Raw genomic sequence first — 20,472 nt, 5'->3', positions numbered from 1 at the left:
AGTGACATGAAACTCGGAAATGTGGTAAACAATGAGGAGGATAATAGCAAACTTCAGGAGGACACAGTCAGACTGGTGAGATGGGCAGACCCATGACAGATGAAATTTAATGCTGAAAATTGTCATGAGATGCATTTTAGAAGGAAAAATGAGGAGAGGCAAAAAAAACTGGTACAGTTTTAACGGGGTGCAGGAAAAGAGAGACCCGGGGGTATATGTACACTAATCGTTGATGGTGGCAGGGCAGGTTGAGAAAATGGTTAAAAAAGCATATGTGATCCTGATCTTTATAAATAGAAGCAAAGCGTCTAAAAGCAAGGAAGTCCTGCTGAACCTTTATCCATCACAGGTTAGGCCTCAGCTGGAGTATTTTGTCCAATTCTGGGCACCACTCTTAGCAAAGATGTTAAGGCCATGGAGAGGGTGCAGAGGAGATTTACTAGAACAGTACCAGGGATGAGTGACGTCCTTTATGTGGAGAGATTAGAGAAACTGAGGTTGTTCTCTTTAGAACAGAGAAGAACAATAGGAGATTTAATAGAGGTGCTCAAAATTATGAGGGGTTTTGACAGAGTAGATGGAGAGAAACTGTTTCCACTGGCAAGAGGGTTGATAACCAGAGGACACAGGTTTAAGATAATGGCAAAATCCCAGTGGAGAATGTTGTATGATCACTTCAAGAATGATGTCCCTTTAAGAACTTAATATGCTAATGAGCTAAGTGCCAGGATGTAGTCATGTGACTAGATGCCGTAGTCGCTCTGCAGCTGTAACCCTCTGGACAAAAGTTCTGTACATATTTTGCTTTGTATTGTATATAATAATTAGCTGTTAATAAACCTGTTTGAGATCTTCAAGAAACTGAAATCTACATAACTCATTGTGTTACTTAAGATAACACAAAGAACACTTGACATGGTGGCAATGTGGTGAAAAGACAAGCCATAATCTTGAAGACTGTGGGCAAAAACAGCAAACCAGTGAAGAAACTTTAAAAAGTACCAAAAAGAGTGAAAGAAATACTGGCCCAAACAGTGGAAAGCAGAAACACTTACCTCCAGCTGCGGGCAGCAGAGCACTGAATGACAGGCTGCAAATATATTCCTGTGATTGGGTGAGTCATTGTGCCCAAGGGATCCTGATTTTAAAAAAAGCTTTGAAGTGCTTAAAGAAATTTATTTTTTTAAAGGCTCCGTAGAAAAGTGAGAGAAAAAAAGGGAAAACTCAATTCCACTCTCAGGCTGATTGTGGTCACTGCCATTATGGGAGGCGTCCAGAAAAGAAAGTGCGGGAAGCCCCGAACACTGCCTCCATTCCCGCAACCAGAGCTGAAAAAAATGTTAAACCAGTCAACCATGAAGAAGATAAACAAACTCCAGCAGCCAGCTCTAAAGAAATCATTACACCACTCAAGTGTGAAGAACATAAACAATCTCTAGAAAAAAAAGCAAAGGAGAAAGCCCTTAAACTGCCTATTGAACTTCTGTGTAAATATGCAGGCTGAAGTGCTGAAAGCAAAATAAACAGAGAACACTGTTAAGCACCAGTGGTTAGCACTGCAGCCTCACAGCTCCAGCGACCCGGGTTCAATTCTGGGTACTGCCTGTGTGGAGTTTGCAAGTTCTCCCTGTGTCTGCGTGGGTTTCCTCCGGGTGCTCCAGTTTCCTCCCACATGGCAAAGACTTGCAGGTTGATAGGTTAATTGGCCATTATATATTGCCCCTAGTATAGGTAGGTGGTAGGGAAATATAGGGACAGGTGGGGATGTGGTAGGAATATGGGATTAGTGTAGGATTAGTATAAATGGGTGGTTGATGGTCGGCACAGACTCGATGGGCCGAAGGGCCTGTTTCAGTGCTGTACCTCTAAACTAAAAACTGAACCTGTTACTCTCCATCAAAGCAGCTAGTCTAAATAAAAGAGAATTTCTTAAAGGGGAAATAGCGCAGAGTTAATAGCACAAGTCTTAAAGCAGCTTTTAAGCCAAGAATAGGCAAGTGCTGCAGTCACACAGAGCTGAACAAAGTTAAATACAGAGCAGAAAACAAAAGAACAGCAGAAAGATGGATATCAAATTTCTCAGCACGAACTGTAAGGCCATTGATATCCCATCCAAGTTCAAACTTTTTAAACAAAGAATGTAGTTATGCTTCAGAGTCCAAGTAATTGTAGAGCCAGAGAAGCAAGCTGTGAAAATACTGATAGCAGCTGGAAATGAGGGGTTATACAGAATCAATACCTCTGGCTTATCTGAAGAGGATCAGAAAGATCCCGCAAAGATTTGGAATGTGCTAGAAGATCAGCTTCGGGTAAGAGTGAATTTTAGAATTCATCGCCTGGAATTGATGTCCTACAGGCAACAGCCAGAGAAATCAATATATCAATTCATCAATAGATGCCGTAGTAAGGGCAACGAATGTGATTTTTCAGACACTGAGCTGTCGAAGCGAATAATGGAAATGGTGATTGACTCAACACCTATTGAAGCGTTTCAAAAAGACCTCTTCGGGAGAAAGAAAGGTCACAACATTGGTGTGTTGCTAGAAGATGGCAGGAAATACGAACCCATTGTAGCTGCACAATGGCATCTGCAAACACTAGGTGCAACACACAGTATCAGCACGATAACCAGGTCACAAAAAGCAAGTAAGCTGTGTGGCAAATGTGGTCTGTCTCACTCAGCGCGATGTTGTCCTGCATTTCAAGACCTGTGCAAGACTTGTGGTGCAAAAGGACACTGTGCCCGCCTATGCAAGAAATCTGGCTCCAAGGATGCAGCCAGAAGTCACAATAGGACACAAACAAACAGAAGGCAGACGCAGCAACGGGGCAATAGCAGTAAGGAGAGCACTAGAGACCTGCGTAAATGCAAGCCGATGCACCAAGTCCACAGCAAAATAGACCTGAGACAACGTTCAGACAGGAGTGATTCTCAGCCAGAAGACAATCAGGTGTTTCATGTTGTGGACCTGACACATTGTGTTGATGAAGTCAAACAACTGGAAGCTTTTGCTACTACCAATAGCATGTGCCCAATGAAAGCTGGCAAACACACAGGGCTAAAATTGGCACAGGAGCTAGTGCAAATATCCTACCAGTCCGAATCCTGAAGGATATGTACCAGAGTCATTGGAAGTTAATGCTACAGCCGACAATCGACAACTGCAAAGTTAACTACATACCATACTGTCACCCATCCCTTGTAGTGGCACACTAACTATACAAGGACCTCAACATTGTAACTATCCATGAGGTCACCAAGGTACCCACTACAGCAAAAGAGACCAAGAGTACCCACATTGAGTCAGTCTACAACCTACAACAAATGTACCTGGACAGGTTCGGCGCCATAGGAGATTTCAAAGGCGAAGCCGTACTGGACCTCAGAGAAGATGCAATTCCATAAATCGACCCTCTCAGAAAGTACAGCATGCACACACAAGAAAAGCTTAATCTTGAGTTAGATGACATGGAACACAATGGCATCCTCCATCGTGTGTATCATCACACAGACTTGTGTAGCTCAATTATGTGCGTACTAAAGAAGGATGGAGTAGTCAGGGTATGTCTAGATCCAAGGCGTCTAAACCTCTCCCTAAAGAAATGCCCCAACAAGATTCCAACTCTAGAGGAATTGAATCCCAAGTTCACTGGAGCCAAATACTTCTCCAAGTTGGATGGTAAACATGGATATTGGTCGGTACACCTAGCTAAGGAATCTCAGGAGGTCACCACCTTCCGAACACCATTGGAAGATATTGCTTCCAGAGACTATCCTTCGGCTTATCTGTCAGTCAAGATCTGTTTCAGCAGCATATGGACAGAAATATTGAAAACGTGCCTGGATGTCTATGCATTGCCGATGATATTGTGGTAATGGGCAAAACCAAGGAAGAGCAAGATCGAAATCTTCATTCACTGATGGCAGTAGCTCATCATGAAGGACTCATTTTTAACAACAAGAAGTGCCAGGTCAATGTAAGTCAGATCAATTTCTTTGGCTCTATCTATTCAGGTTGTGGAATCCGTCCTAACCCAGGCAAAGTCGAAGATGTAAGGCATATGCCTACCCCACAAGACAAGGAAGACCTCCAAAGATGTCTTGGATTTTTTAACTTCTTGGCACCGTACATTCCAAGTTTTTCTGACAAAGCATCATCACTGAGAGAGCTCTTAAAGAAAGACATACCACATGTATGGCAAGAGGATCATCAGCATATGTTTGTGTCTCTCAAGCAAGTATTGTCACCAGAAACCTGTACCCTGCGGTACTATGATCCAAGGAAGAAGCTGACTCCTCACAAAAAGGGCTAGGATTGTGCATCCTGCAGGATGACAAACCAATTACATTCAGATCCAAGTGTTTATCCTCAGCACAATCCAATTACTCAAACATAGAGTGTGAAACACTTGCTCTGGTGTCTGGGATCACAAGGTTCCACACCTACCTGTTCGGTAAACAGTTCACTGTGGAAACTGACCACAAACCACAGAGATGATCTGGTGCAAACCATTGACAAGCGCACCACCTCGACCACAGCTGCTCTTAGTGAAAGTACAGAGGTATGACTTCAACATCTGCTATAAACCAGGTACAAAAATAGTCACCTCAGATACGCTGAGCAGATTGCCAAACCCGAGCAAGAATGAAGAAGTTCTCCTGGATCTACAAGTAGACAGCAAGGACATCGAGGTGGAAGATGTGCTCAATATTGATTTGTTGCATTTTGGTCAGTACAAACGTGACCAACTTCAATCAGAAACCGCCAATGACCCACAACTGAAGGCTCTGTGGAGAGTCATCATAGAAGGTTGGCCTGATATGATTAAAGAGGTGCCAGAAACCCTCCGATGCTTTTGGCCTTATGGAGATGCACTCGGTATCTTGAGAGGCGTCACCTTCAAAGGAAACAGATGATTGTGCCCAAAGCCGTCCAACAGGACATCTTGTCACCACTTCACCAAGGCCATATGGGCATAGAGTGAATGGGACGACTGGCACAAGACACTGTTTATTGGCCAGGGATCATCAAAAGGTTGGTAAGGATGTGCGAGGCATGCCAAAGCCACCAGCCACAGTGTAAAGAACATCTACACCCTCACGAGATTCCGTCAGTCCCTTGGTCCAAAATCGCCACTGATCTATTTACTGTCAATAGGGCCGACTTTATCTTAGTCACTGATTATTTCTCCAAATTTCCAATTGTCAGACAGGTAAAAGACATTTCAATTGCGGTCGTCGCCGATACATTGAGTGCTGTATTCAGTCTATTCAGTGCACCTGAAGAAATTATTTCGGACAATGGGCCACAGTATACGGGCAGACCTTTCAGGGATATGTGCACCAAGTGGGGCGTAAACCATGTGATGTCCTCACCACGTTACCCTAGATCTAATGGTCTTACCAAGCGAATGGTTTGCGCAGTTAAATCGCTTAACCAGAAGTGTAGAGCAATGAAACAAGATTTTCATGTTGCCATGCTCCACCTTAGAGCTATACCTATGGATATGGGCTTACCGTCACTAGCAGAGATCATGTTTGGCAGACAAGTGAGAATGACTCTGCCAAGCCATCATCTGTCTAAATTCTCCAAGATGCAGGAGACACTGCTCGAAAAACAAGGGAGAATAAAGATAATGCTTGACCGACATGCAGGGGCAGAACTACCTTAGCTACACGTAGGACAAAAGGTCAGGGTCATACACCCCACAATGAGAACACGGTTACCTGCAGAGGTATCCAAAGTATGCAGTGAGTCTAGGTCCTACGAGATTACAACATCAAACAGAACAGTGTTGAGAAGGAATCGAAGCCAATTAAGAGAAGTGTGCAATACTCCAATTGTGCACAGCGGACTCGAAAGAACACACTCTGCCGATGACGGTTTGATGGAACAACAGGACAACAACCAACACATTGACAACACGTCTGCAAATCAAAAACAGCCAAGGGTGAAATCCACATCCCCAGAAGGTTATACCATGACCAGATCTGGAAGAGTTGTCAAACCACCGAAACGATATATGGACTTTTAAGCTTCTGCACATGTAAATTTCATCTATAACCCTGTGTAAATAATTTTGATGTTATCCAGTTTTATATGTTTTTACTTATAGCATATGAGACTTACCTTTGGAAAGAAAGGGGATGTTGCATGATCGCTTCAACAGTGATGTCCCTTTAAGAACTCAGTATGCTAATGAGCTAAGTGCCAGGATGTAGTCATGTGACTAGAAGCCATAGTCACTCTGCAACAGCAACTCCCTAGACAAAGGTTCTGTACATAGTTTGCTCTGTATTGTATATAATAGTCATCTGTTAATAAATCTGTTTGAGATCTTCAAAGAATTGGAATCCACATAACTCATTGTGTTACTTAAGACAACACAAAGAACACGTGACAGGGAAATAAGAAAAAAAATTACACAGCAAGTTATGATAATATGGAATGTGCTGCCTGAAAGGGGGGGTTGAAACAGATTCAATTATAACTTTCACAAGAGAATTGGATAAATACTTGAAAAGGAGAAAAAAGGGCTATGGGGAAAGAGCAGGGCAGTGGGACTAATTGGATAGCTCTTTCAAAGAGCCAGCACAGGGCTGATGGGTCGAATGACCTCCTTCTGATTCTAGACTAATATCAGTGATATGATCCTCACATTCGCAGTTCCTTTGTTGTGAATGCTTAATATCTCTGATGTGTTACAGGAGAAGAACAAACAAGCCAGAAACATATTTGATGCTGTGATTATTCTTTCCTTCTTTAGGATTGGTACACTGTAATCGAACATTACCACAGAACTAACTGCGTCGTATCCGAACTTATCGTTGGAAACGAGTATTACTTCAGAGTATTTTCCGAGAATATGTGTGGACTGAGTGATGAGGCCACAATAACTAAGAAAAGTGCCATGATTCAGAAGGAGGGTCTGTTTAAATGCACTGGTGCAATGATTTCTTTTGTAATCGTTCTGTAATCGGCTGCTCTGGGTGGGAAGATTTGACCCCTCCTACATCTCTGGCCTGTGCTCCCATCTAGGGAGACTCCCCTTTGGGAGAAGCAGCTCACAAAGGCTACCTATAGTGCAGAAGAGATGACGATTGCCTTTTGTTAATCCATCACTTGTTTAGCAATGAATCATTTATAATTCTCCATCTTGATCATGCACGTCTCTACACCCATAGCAACATAGGAACAGGAGGAAGCCATTCAGCCCCTTGGTCCTGTTCTCCCACTCAATGAGATCAGGACCGTTCTGCATCTCAGCTCCATTCTTCCTACCTATGCTCCAAAACACTTGGTATCCTTATCCACAAAAATCTATCAATCTCAGTTGTGGAAGCTCCAATTGTCCCCCAGCATCCATAACCTTTTGAGGGAAAGAGTTTCAGATTTCCAGGGCCCTTTTTATGTGGAAAAAGTGCTTCCTGATTTCAGCTGCCTGGGTCCTTAGCTCCGGAATTCCCTCCCAAAACCATTCCATGTCTCTGCCTCTCCCTCCTCCTTTAAGACACTCCTTACAACCGACCCCTTTGACCAAGCTTTTGGTCATCTGCCCTAATATCTCCTTATTTGGCTCAGTGTCAAATTTTGTTTGATAATCGCTCCTGTGAAGCACCTTTGGGACCTTTTACTACATTAAAGATGCCATGTAAATACAAGTTGTTTCTGTTATAATGTCACTGAACTTTAACCCTGGTACAATATAGCTCTAATGGGTGCGACGTTCTAATTGCTGTCATCTGTTGTAGGCTTGGCGTTAAAGGCCCCCCAGTACAATGACTTTGATTTTCAGGAGATTCCGAAGTTTACCCATCCTTTGATCAACACTACTGCAGTGGCTGGATACAACGCTACCTTGAACTGCAGTGTGAGAGGCAACCCCAAGGTACTGCCGCATTTTGACAGGGAAATATCCACATTTCACACTGAAAAAAAATGTCTTTTAATGTTATATTGCTCTAATTTCTATTGCCTAATGTAGCTGATCCTTGCTCAATATTAAGTGTGTCCTCAGTCTTTACTCTCAACAATTATGACTGGTTTGCAAAAGTTTCCTGCACTTGAGTAATTTCAATAATTGATTTATTGCTAATCTATGATGCTTCAGCAGGTTCACTGGCTTTACCAGGCTTGCTGAGAGATGAGTACCATCTCCCCAGTGTCCTGGGGCCAATATTTATTCACTCAACCAACATCACTAAAAAATACGGATAGGCCCAGATTTGGCACTGAGAATGTTGGTAAGGCTATCAACACTCACCACTACTACGGAGTAAATTGGACAGCAACTTCCGGACTACACTTATGCAGAGCTAAATGTGGAAATCTGAAAGCTGTGGTCCGAGGTACGCTGCTCCTCCACAGGCTCCACTTTAACAGAACCTCACCAAAAGACTCGTCATTGACTGATGTGCAACCATGTGGAGTTACAGTACCGACCCACTAGTTACCCTCTAAACACACCAGAAAAAGTTAGGGCTGGTGCATTCAGGAGTAAGTCGATTTTTAATGGTGTGCTAGGTCATAATTGCTGCCAAACAACCTCTCTAGTCCTGTAAATTTAATTGTACAAGTATGGAGTCTCATTCCTTCAGAAGTTAATTAGTGTTTGAGATTTGTTCTAAAAGGATTACATAATTTTTTACTTTTACTTTCTGTTACTTTTATCTCCATCTCTCTTAATCCCATCTTTCATTTCTTCTCTTTATTTTGCTTTCTATACCTGGTTTGAATCTAATTTGTACTTTCTGGTTTAGACTCCGTGGGCTGAATTTTACCACAGGCTGCGGGACCGCGATGTCACAAAAACACAAGAAATAGGAGAAGTAGACCATACGGCCCATCGAGCCTGCTCCGCCATTCAATATGATCATGGCTGATCTTGGGCTTCAATTCCACTTTCCTGCCCACTCGCCATATCCCTTGATTCCCTGCGAGACCAAAAATCTATCTATCCCAGCCTTAAATGTATTCAATGACGGAGCATCCACAACCCTCTGGGGTAGAGAATTCCAAAGATTCACAACCCTTTGAGTGAAGTAATTTCTCCTCATCTCAGTCCTGAATGATTGGCCCCTTAAACTGAGACTGTGCCCTCCTGTTCTAGATTCCCTGACCAGTGGGAACAATCTCTCAGCTTCTACCCTATCAAGCCCTTTCAGAATCTTGTATGTCTCAATCTGTTCACTTCTCATTCTTCTAAACTCCACAGAATATAGGCTCAATTTACTCAGCCTCTCAACATAGGACAACCCCCTCATCCGAGGGATCAATTTAGTAAATCTTCACTGCACTGCCTCCAGTGCAAGGATATCCTTTCTTAAATGTGGAGACCAAAACTGCACCAGTATTCCAGGTGCAGTCGGGGCAAAAGGTGGGTCCAAACCCATACTTGCCAACTGCGGGACAGGCTCAGCGATTTTACCACATGCGGCCTTCTAATTGGCCACCTGTGGGCCTGCCATCCAATTAAGGATGGTGGGCGGGCTCTCCACATGCTGTTGGACCAATCAGAGGGTTGCTGATGAGGCAGCTCAGAGATCTCTAGTGCCTTCAGGTGAGCCAGGTAAAGATAAAAAAATTCAGGGGGCCGAGGATTGGAGGGAAAATCCCTCCGGGCAGATAGTTGGGGTTGTGGGGGCTGCCTTCTCTGCCCACAGCCTGCTCTTTGAGACGTGGCGTCTCTGGCTCCGATGGCCCTCGGGGTTGCTGCGGGGAGGCTGCCTCCATTAAGCTTGAGGCCTGGGGCCTGCCATCGTCAAAATGTCAGCAGCCCCATAAAATGGCCCTTTTTATCAGGCCTTTGAGTATTCAAATCAACTGCCTGCCTCCTTGGAGTGGGCAGCTGATCCACTTCACAGCCTGCCGCTAGGAAACGTCCCTGGCCGCGGGACTGTGTGGGGGAGCCATCCTGACACAACTCCTCACTATTTTTCCTGGCCGTCCACCTCCATTCCTGCTATCCGGGGCCCGGTAGAATTCTGCCCTGCATGCCTCAGTGACGATTCTTCAATCTTCTTGGTTGTAGAGCCTTGCTGTTGCTTGCCCTGCTCGCACAGGTCCCAGATATCCTGTACAGGAAGTCACACTGGATCAGTCATCAGATGTCAACAAGAGTCCACTCAAAAGCCCTCAAAAAAATCTCTGGGCAGCTGTCCACAAGGTGAACACCATGCATCATTGCTTTGCCGCTGACTGCAAAATGCGGGCCGATATTGGATTATTATCATATTGCTGTTTGTGGGATCTTGTTGTGCACAAAGTGACTGCCATGTTTCCCAGATTACAACAGTCTCTACACTTCAAAAAATACATAATTGGTTGCAAAGCTCTTTGGGACATTCTGAGGTCATGAAAGGTGCTATATAAATGCAAGTCTTCCTTTTCTTTCTTTCTGACCTATCAATAAGTGGCTATTTGTCTGATTGGCTGTTGCATTGATTATGTAACAACACTGAAACCCTTGTAAAATACACATGGATGTCCCTGCTTATTCCTGAGCAACTGCTTTACACCTCATTTTATCTTTTTCCCCATTTAGCCTAAAATATGTTGGATGAAGAACAGAATGATAATCGAGAATGACCCTCGATATCGAATGTTCTCCAACCAGGGCGTGTGTACTCTGGAGATTCGCAAACCCAATCCGTATGATGGTGGGCTGTATTCCTGTAAAGCAGTCAATGTTCTCGGTGAGGATGAGGTGGAATGTAAAATGGAAGTCAAAGGTAAGGTCATTCAGTCATGAGCTTGGATATTGACTGTTGCACTCGCTTTCTGAAAAAAAATATTAGATTATTTGAACTATGTTTTTATCTTTTTTTTCCTTTACAGTGTGAAATAGGGTTAAATTAGCTAATGGGATACATTAAATGGGTGACTGTGCAATCCACTGCTTCCAGTGAGGAGCACTGCCTTCAGGGAGCTCACTTCAGCATGAATGAATTATGCCCCTCCATACTGCATTATTCCATCCACTTTTTAACACAGATGTTCCTGGATTTCCTTTGACCTGGTTAGCAGCTCCATGAAGATAAGCCAGCAGAGTAATCGCTTGCAAGCACATCAATCATGCTTTGTTTTCATCATCACTTCTTGTTTTGGCGCACGGGCTAAATTAATTGTGACCTGAACATTGTAGTAATTCTTTCCGGTAGTATATGTGAGCTTCAGTCATTAGAAGGATTTTACAGAATCTTACTACTGCTAGCGATTTAATTACTAACTGGATAGAGAATCATTTCACAAGTCAAAGGGGCTGCAAGTCACAATTTTTTTTTTAAAAGGTGAGGCTTTAATGCCCTCCTGATGGAATGATCTGTGCCAAGTATTACAGGGTAGTGGGAATTTGGAAACTTCTCCCCCAAAATGATGTTGAGGCACGAGGCGGGGATCAATTGAAAATTTCAATAGTGAGATGTGTAGATTTTTGATGGGCAAAGGGTATTAAGGGTTACAGAAGTGAGGCGGGTCAGTGGAGTTGAAATACAGATTAGCCATGATCTAATAAAATAGCTGAACAGGCTCGAGGGGCTGAATGGCCTCCTCCTGTTCCTGTGTAACAGGCTTGAGGGGCTGAATGGCCTCCTCCTGTTCCTATGTGACTTTCTATGTTTCCATTTTACACCCAGATAAAATTAGACACTGTCGGGAAAAACTGCCCCCTTTGTTTTATTGCCCTAATCTGTCCCTAATAGAGGCAGTGCAAATTAAAATGGCAGAGTCAGCGTTAATGTGCCCACTTAACACCCATCCTGATTTATACCCCTTAGCACCAGGAACACACATTTGCAAAAACATCCTTTAATTTCACACCTTTGTTAGCCATTGCTTTTAATTAAAGAATTGCGATATCTAAAATTGATGGGCACCGTGACCAGAGACTCAAAGGAGAAGCTAATTCTTTTAAAGTAAAGTCTAATTTACAGTGTGCACCTTCTTTAATGGCAGCGTACTCATTTAAACAGATCATTTTCATGACTGTATGTTCGTGATTTTGCAAAACTTATTCAAAATCGCACACAGGAGTTCGCACAGAAACAGATGATCAGGAAAGTGCAAGAGAAAGGCATTTCACATTTACATGGTAGGATAATTCAGATAGAAGAATAGGATTTGCACTAACAAATTTTCAATAGCTCGATGAGGAGTTAAGTATCTTTTCAAAATGCAAATTAGTTTTATTTTTGTTCTTCATATGGGAATATTTATCAAACCTATGTGTTAGGGTTAAATAATTATGCAGCAAGATTCAAACAACTGGAGACTCCACTCAGAATTTAGATTGACAATAGTGAATCTGCTCAGTCTGTCACTGTGCTACAGGCACCAGGAATCCAGCTACATGTTGCTGGAAATTAAGATTTGCACTTTCTCAAACTATTCGCATTCAAACTGCCCATACAAACTGCTCTTAACCCATACTCTCTTCAACATATACAGTCCTCCTCCTTTTATATTACTCACTATTCTTCCCCCACCCCTGTTTCCTGTTTTCCCCACCCCCTTGCTCTCTGTTTTCCCCCCCCCAACCCCACTCACTATTGCTCACTGTTCCTCCCCTTGCTCACTAATAATCATTGCTTTTATCCCCGTTCTGCTCTCAACCTAGACTTTAGATTTCTGTGCCAAACACATGATTTGAAAATTAGAGGGTCTAACAGAAAACCAGGTTTTCTTTAAATAAATTACTTGGTTTAGAGATTTGTATAAATTTGAATACCTTTAAAAGGAAGATTGGCTCAGGCGACTCCAAAGTGGAAAGTCAAGTATTTGATTTCCTTGACAGCCCGTGACCTAAAACAGAGTTCCAGCAGTGCTGGCCTTGTGTTATCCATGATCTAGTCCTGTAATCCCAGCCCATTAGATATAAAGCCTTTCCCCCTCCTCTACATTGTATACTTTGTCCCCGTCCACCAATATTACTCTGGATAAGGTAAGGACACAAAATGGAATATTACTGAAAGTTTTTGAAATGCATCATTTATTTACAATGGAAATGGTCACAATTTGGTGGACTTTGTGTTGGAGCACTGTGTTATGATTTGCTTTCCTCATTGTGTGTCTTTTTTTGTTGGAAATGGTAAGCTGAAGACTTGTAAACTGTTATGAATGTGTTGGCCTCTTGGTTGGTTACCGCATGGATCATTCCCCAAGTTGGATCTTTACACTGTACTGCATGCATTGGAACGCATGCGGGACAGCATTTGATTCAAAGTGAATATGTCACTGAGTTGGTTGAACCTGTTAGCACGCACTGAGATAAATAAAGTCAAGTGATGCTGCATTGGACTCTCCCCATGGTTTCCAGTCTGAAACTCAACATGCTTGCCAGATGTATTGTTTGCTAATAAGTTCTAATGAACATGTGTGTGTCTGTGCTAAACTCTCTGGAACTGTAGCAGGGCGAAAGTTCATTGTTAGCATCTGGTTTTGTGCAAGCTCTCTTGTATACACGCAGTCCATAATGAGTTCGAGCATCAGTGTGAACTAAACAAAAGTAGTAATTTGGACACTGGTGCCAATAATAGTCCTGTTGGTCATGTGGTCAGAATCAATGGTGCTGTTACCTGGACTGCTTTAAATGTCTACAGTTTTAAACGATCCCAATCTCCACCAGCAACCGATTCAGTCGGACGTAATGTCCATAATTAGAAAATTATTTTCAACCTGCAACATACAAAATATTTATGGAAATCTTGTGAAGGACTGAAGTTATGAGTCCCAAAATTGCAAGATTTTTAAGATGATAAAGGGAAGAGGTTGTGTTAGAGTTGACAGTTTAGGTTAGGGATGACTAGAGAGCCTCACAGCTCCAGGGACCCGGGTTCAATTCTGGGTACTGCCTGTATGGAGTTTGCAAGTTCTCCCTGTGTCTGCGTGGGTTTCCTCCGGGTGCTCCGGTTTCCTCCCACAGCCAAAAGACTTGCAGGTTGATAGGTAAATTGGCCATTATAAATTGCTCCTAGTATAGGTAGGTGGTAGGGGAATATAGGGACAGGTGAGGATGTGGTAGGAATATGGGATTAGTGTAGGATTAGTATAAATGGCCATGTGAGCCGCATGGAAGATGGCAGGATCCCCAAAGACACATTGTACAGCGAGCTCGTCACTGGGATCAGACCCACCGGCCGTCCATGTCTCCGCTTTAAAGACGTCTGCAAACGCGACATGAAATCCTGTGACATTGATCACAAGTCGTGGGAGTCAGTTGCCAGCGTTCGCCAGAGCTGGCGGGCAGCCATAAAGACAGGGCTAAAATGTGGCGAGTCGAAGAGACTTAGTAGTTGGCAGGAAAAAAGACAGAGGCGCAAGGGGAGAGCCAACTGTGCAACAGCCCCGACAAACAAATTTCTCTGCAGCACCTGTGGAAGAGTCTATCACTCTAGAATTGGCCTTTATAGCCACTCCAGGCGCTGCTTCACAAACCACTGACCACCTCCAGGTGCTTACCCATTGTCTCTCGAGATAAGGAGGCCCAAAAGAAAAGAAAGAAAGTATAAATGGGTGGTTAATGGTCGGCACAGACTCGGTGGGCCGAAGGGCCTGTTTCAGTGCTGTATCTCTAAATCTAAATCTAAATCTAAAAAATCTGAATATGTTAAGACCAGATCTAGGTTAATCGCAGGAGGTTGTGCTTTTCCCAGAGAATGGTGGGACCCTGGAATAGACTGGCAGCTCGTGTGGTGAATGCTGATTTGTTGAATTCCCTCAAGTGAGATCTGGACCTGTTGCTGGCTGGGGAGGAGATCAGCGTTTACAAAAGATAGGCAGCCTCAACAGTGATCAGGACTAAAGGCATCTCCTGGATTAGTTTTGTATGCTTAAGAAGGGTCAAAGAGGAATTTCCCAGATTTTTATTTTCACCCCAAATTAGCCTGGGTTGTTATCGGGTTTCTCCCCTATTCCATGTAGCTCACATAGTTTTGACTGGGTTGAGGTGTGTATATGCACAAAGTTTCACAACTGTGTGGGACAGACTGGATGAACCGGAGTGTTTTTCCCTGTCTGTCATTGTGGATGTGTTCCTAAGACTGCTCTCCTGGTGCCAGGTCTCAATTAATGGGGGCCCAGATTCTGACAGCGGAGTCAACTTTCTCAGTTCACGATGCTCCTCATTTTCCCGTCAGTCTGTCACCCACACTGGGGCTGGATTTTGTGTAGGGGGTGGGGCTCCCGATCTGGCCGAAAAGGCAGCGGGCATCCCGCCTCTGCATTTTCCTGCTCCCTCGGATCCATCCTCCGCCTTTTTTTTCTGTCAAAATTTCAGGAGCCGGGAACCCCATCCCTTTACAGATGGGATCCCGCCTCCAGGAGCTGCTGGCCAATCAGAGAGCAGGGAGTTCAGCCATATCAGCAGCACCCCTGGGAATGGTGGCCACTGTCAGTACTGCATGATCCTTGGTCCCAGGCCCAGCGGTGGAACCCCGGACCAGAGGTAGGTGAAGCTGGGTCACCGAGGCCAGTCCAGAAGGTCCCGGTGAGGGAGTGCTGAACTTGAGCATGGTCTTGCAGTCCAGAGGGAGTGGGGTCCCGTGAGACTGAAGGTCCCAGTAGGGGTCCTTCATGGGCCACAGGTTGTCCATGAAGGAGGGAACATCTTCAAGCCTGCAGGGAGGCTGCCTCACGTTATAAGGCATCCTCTCTGCGTGACGGAAGCCCCACCTGCTGCTGGTAAGATCCCAGCGGTGGTGCGAAGAGGCCATTGATAGGCCACAAGGGCCTCAGTTGGCCGCTGGGTGGGAAGGCCGTTATTGGCCTATCCCGCCCCCAGGAAAATTGCTTGGCAATGGGCCTCTGCACCCACCCCCCCGCCGCCCCACCGTCACCTGTCACGAATCTCCGCGCCCCACCACCTACGGCCCCGCGTCAGGAGGGCCCATAAAATTCAGACCTGGGAGTGAGAATCGTGTTGTAACACGATCGGTCGCACTCTGTTACTTACATTGGGACTATGGATAGGCTTATAGCATGATTGACTCATTAGCATCACCAACTAAATCAACTTCCTTGTATAAGGAGCTTTGGCCACTATGAAGACAACGCTCCCTCAGGGGTAAGCAATCACGGTACACCTACATCTGTTATGCCAGATCCCTCACACCATTGGGCTCAATGCAACTCTATGCCTGACTCCTTCCAATGCCAACATCCAGAAACAATCACGAGTCTTTAGAATTGTATAATGTTCAAGAGCCAAGGCAAGTGGATGAAGTTAAGATACAGATCAGCCATGATCTGATTCAATGGCGGAACCGGCTCGAAGGGCTGAATGATCTCCTCCAGTTAGAAGTACAGATGGTAAGTTCATATAGTTACAACTCAAAGTGACAAATCAAACTTTTAAAATTCCAATAGGTTTTATTTATCCTTGGTATAGAGAAGAGGGTTAACCCAATGGGCATAGTGTACCCGCAATCTTCTGATCTGAGCTACCTGTGGGTGAAACTGCCCACAGGGAGCGTCCATGCAGAAAATCAATCCTTAAAGATAATTCCAGCCCTTCTATATGGTGTGTACCCACTGACTGCAACTTTCCAGAGGTTTATACTTTACTGATCACCATTAACTGACAAATAAAGCTTGTCTATGCTTCTGTTGATTACAGTTGCATGCTTTAACCAGCATCTTTGCTTAAGCCCTTAATTTAATGCATGGGTGCATCTTTCTCCCAGGCAGTTGCCCTTTCTTCTTTCTGCTTCTGCTTTGATTTCACGTTGGCCAGTTGTCCCATATTATCAACACTGCTCTGGTTAACAATGGAATCTTGCCTCGTGTGTTCTGACTTTTCAATGCTGCGGAAATCTCACCGTCTGTCTCTTTTTTTCTCCGTAGTTGCGCAGTAAGGATTTGTGATTTATATATATATTCATCCAGGTAAGCTTTCATATGAACTAAAGCATATGAAGCTTATGAATTACCTCATTGCCATACTGAAGCCGATTTTCCTCTTGTTTAGACTAAGCAGGGTGCAGTATGTAAAAGTATGATGGAGATTTACCAAAGTGACAACAGTCGTTTCAAAAGCACATGTTTACTCACTCCTGAAATCTAAATTGCAGAGGTTACTGTCACCGCTGTTCTTGTGCGAAAACCTAACATAGCAATTTCAAATTCAGCTCAGCGTGTTTCAGGCCAAAGCTCGTCTTCAACATTCACAGAGGGGAATTTGGCAGCAATGTGTTAAGGCTAGGCTTTTACCACTAAAAACCAGTGGACAGGTGCTAAAAATAATTTAAAAGGCGAATGAAATGTTGACCTTCATCTCAAGAGAGCTGGAGTACAAAGGGGTGGAAGTTGTGCTTCAGTAAAGCTCTGGTTAGACTCCATCTGGAGCAATTGCGTTAAGTTCAGGGTACCGCATCTCAGAAAGGATATATTGGCCTCGGAGGGGTGAAGCACAGATTCACCAGAATGATACCAGGTCTAAAAGGCTTACATTATGAATACAGGCTGCATAGACTAGACTTGTATTCCCTTGAATATAAACCATTAAGGCATGATCTAATTGAGGTTTTAATGATGGTTTAATAGAGTAAATAGAGAAAAACAATTTTCTCTATTGGGGGAGTCCAGAACAAAGGGAACATAATCGTAGAGCTAGGCTGTTTAAGGGTTGAAGCATTTCTTCACATAGAGGGTGGTGGAAATACGATTTCTCTCCCCCAAAATAGCTGTCAATTGAGAATGTTAAAACTGAAGATATATTTTTGTTGGGTAATCTGGGGTTACGATACTAATCAGCCGTCGGATGAGAACAGTGGTGACTGAAATTTCCACTGTAGAATTTTAAAGCTGATATTACAACAGTATAAAGTCTACAAATGGTGCTCCGATTTCTACCTTGACTAAGACAGCAATCAATTTTGCAAAAGAAAAGTTTATTTCATGATGTGTCCCCCTAAAAGGGACACTCTCCATGTTTATTGTTGTCATTGTTTCATAGAATCATACAGCACAGAAGAGCAGGAGGCCATTCAGCCCATCCTGCCTGTGCTGACTCTTTGAAAGAAGTATCCTCCCATTTCCAATTACCTGTTTGGGAAGCAGGATGAACTGGGAGTACCTGCTGTTATCTTCTTACATCCAGATGCTATTAGAGTGGCGCAGTGGTTAGCACTGCAGCCTCACAGCTCCAGCGACCTGGGTTCAATTCCGGGTACTGCCTGTGCAGAGTTTGCAAGTTCTCCCTGTGACCGTGTGGGTTTTCACCGGGTGCTCCGGTTTCCTCCCACAGCCAAAGACTTGCAGGTTGATATTTAAATTGCCCCTAGTGTAGGTAGGTGGTAGGAGAATGGTGGGGATGTGGTAGAGAATATGGGGTTAATGTAGGATTAGTATAAATGGGTGGTTGTTGGTCAGCACAGACTCAGTGGGCTGAAGGGCCTGTTTCAGTGCTGTATCTCTAAATAAATAAATTACAAAGAAACAATTAAAAGAAAAAAGATTTGGTGAAATATTGAAGATTGTGTCTTTTAACATCAACGTAGGGTGACCTTATTCACATGGCCAATATGGTTAACATGAGCTGCTTTGCCAGACCATGCATGCGTTGTGCTGGATGCCAACTTTCTGTATGGTAGCTTGGCACACGAATTTTAAAGGAAGTAGCAGCCTGTGTTGGGTGACCCCAGTAATCACATGGGGTTCATGCTGGCCACACCCTGTGTGGAGAGACACGTCCCCATTTGTACCCCAGTCTGCTGCCAAGTGGGCACTTTGCATTGGCACAAGTAGTAACTGCACCTGTGCACTTGAGAGGAGAATTGGTTCAACTGTTATATTATTGAGTATGGCCAGTCCTTCATTGTCACCGATAATGAGGTATCTGCTGATGTAGTGAAGTAACATGGTAATATCATCATCTGCATCACTCTTTTAACATTTAATTGGAACTAATACCAATCACTAGCACTTTTAGCTTAACCATTCACAAAAAACATCATGGAAACTGTGCTGCCACGGACGGGAGTTGGATTCAAATGTTTTGCTGTTTTCGGTAAGATGGTGAACTCTTTGATTTTTTTTGTTCAAAGCTCATTGTTCAATGAGACGGGAAAGGAAAAGGAAGATTATTCTGTACACTGATTTAGGCTTTCTTTTCTCTACATCTAAATGTTATTACAAGTCTTACATAGGGAGCACACTTCCTCTCCATAAACCTGCTGCCACAATGTTTTTCTTGGAATCATAGAATGATAGCCCATCTTATCTTTGGAAGAGCAGTACAATTAGCCCACATCTCGACAAATTTCCCCCTTCAAATATTTATCCAGTTCCCTTTTGAAAGTTATTATTGAATCTGCTTCCACTGCCCTACCAGGCAGCGCGTTCCAGATCACAACAACTCACAGCAAAAAAAAAATTCCTTCTCATCCCATCTCTGCTTTTTTTACCTATTATTTTAACCTTGTGTCTTTTGATTACCGACCCTCCTGCCAGTGAAAATGCTTTCTCCTTATTTACTCTATCAAAACCCTGCATTATTTTGAACACACTTCTATCAAATAGCCCCTTAACCTTTTTGTGGCCAACATGAGCCATTGTAAATTGCCATGTCAACGTCATGATGCAGTTGCAGACTCTGGCCACAATGTGGCTCTGTGGAGTTAGTTTCTAAAGTATTTTTGTCAACTCAGTGAAGAGTTATCATCACTGCAAATCTAAGAGTTTTCACCACATCGGGGGAGCACAGTCCAGGAGCTCAAAACTCTGTTCCCTTGATTCGATGCACAATTGGATTCCATTCTCTATGCTCCAGTAATGCATCTGGTTCCCATGGTAACACTCTCACCCTTCTCATCTTGCAAGATCCTACTCTGTCCCATCAATTTTCTGAGTCTACCTTTGATTTTATTTTGGAAATTTGCTCATTTTCACCCTATCCCTAAGAAGGGTGATGACTCTTGACTAAAGTGCAAGAATTATTGCCCCCATCACAGAGTTTTGTGTGCCATGAGCAGATATTACATCAAGTCTACAGCACAGGAACAGGCCCAACTGGTCCATACCGGTACTAATATTCAGATGAGCCTTCTCCCACTTCTCTTCATCTAACCGTTTAAATTTTCCTATTCCTTTCCCCCTCATGTGTTTATCCAGCTTCCCTTTAAATGTATCTATACTATTTACCTCAACCACTCCCTCTGGTAGTGAGCTCCACATTCTCACCACTCTCTGGGAAAAGAAGTTTCTCCTGAATTCCCTATTGGATTTATTAGTGACTGTCTTATATTTCTGGCCCCTCATTTTGGTCTCCCTCATAAGTGGAAACATTTTCTCTACATCTACCGTATTGAACACTTTCATAATCAGGGTCCGATGCATAGCATTCCAGAAGTATTAATTCATAAAGTCTATCACTCTTACCATTCAAACCATCCCATCTATTGATCTTGTATTACTACATTCTAAATTTGTGGAAACTGCTTAATTTGCAAATGACCCATCATCTAGAAAGTTCAATACT

The 20,472-nt window shown here is 43.6% G+C and overlaps 1 protein-coding gene across 7 annotated transcripts in view; it reads left to right on the top strand.

Moving 5' to 3' along the window:
• Window positions 1–20,472, top strand: part of mybpc1 (myosin binding protein C1) — a 133,596-nt gene that overhangs the window by 107,991 nt on the left and 5,133 nt on the right. For 6 of the 7 annotated variants that reach the window (XM_068050164.1, XM_068050163.1, XM_068050162.1 and 3 more), the window contains 3 exons: window positions 6,769–6,928; window positions 7,754–7,890; window positions 10,546–10,732. In XM_068050164.1, the coding sequence (XP_067906265.1) occupies window positions 6,769–6,928; window positions 7,754–7,890; window positions 10,546–10,732 (484 nt within the window). Of the gene's footprint in view, window positions 1–6,768; window positions 6,929–7,753; window positions 7,891–10,545; window positions 10,733–16,022; window positions 16,206–20,472 lie in introns of those variants that run through there. The other variant, XM_068050159.1, reaches the window with a different exon arrangement.

The sequence above is a fragment of the Heterodontus francisci genome, chromosome 18, assembly GCF_036365525.1.
Source record: "Heterodontus francisci isolate sHetFra1 chromosome 18, sHetFra1.hap1, whole genome shotgun sequence".
NCBI lineage: Eukaryota > Metazoa > Chordata > Chondrichthyes > Heterodontiformes > Heterodontidae > Heterodontus > Heterodontus francisci.
The sequence above is the reverse complement of the archived record's forward strand: the minus strand, read 5'-3'. Positions and strand labels throughout refer to the sequence as shown.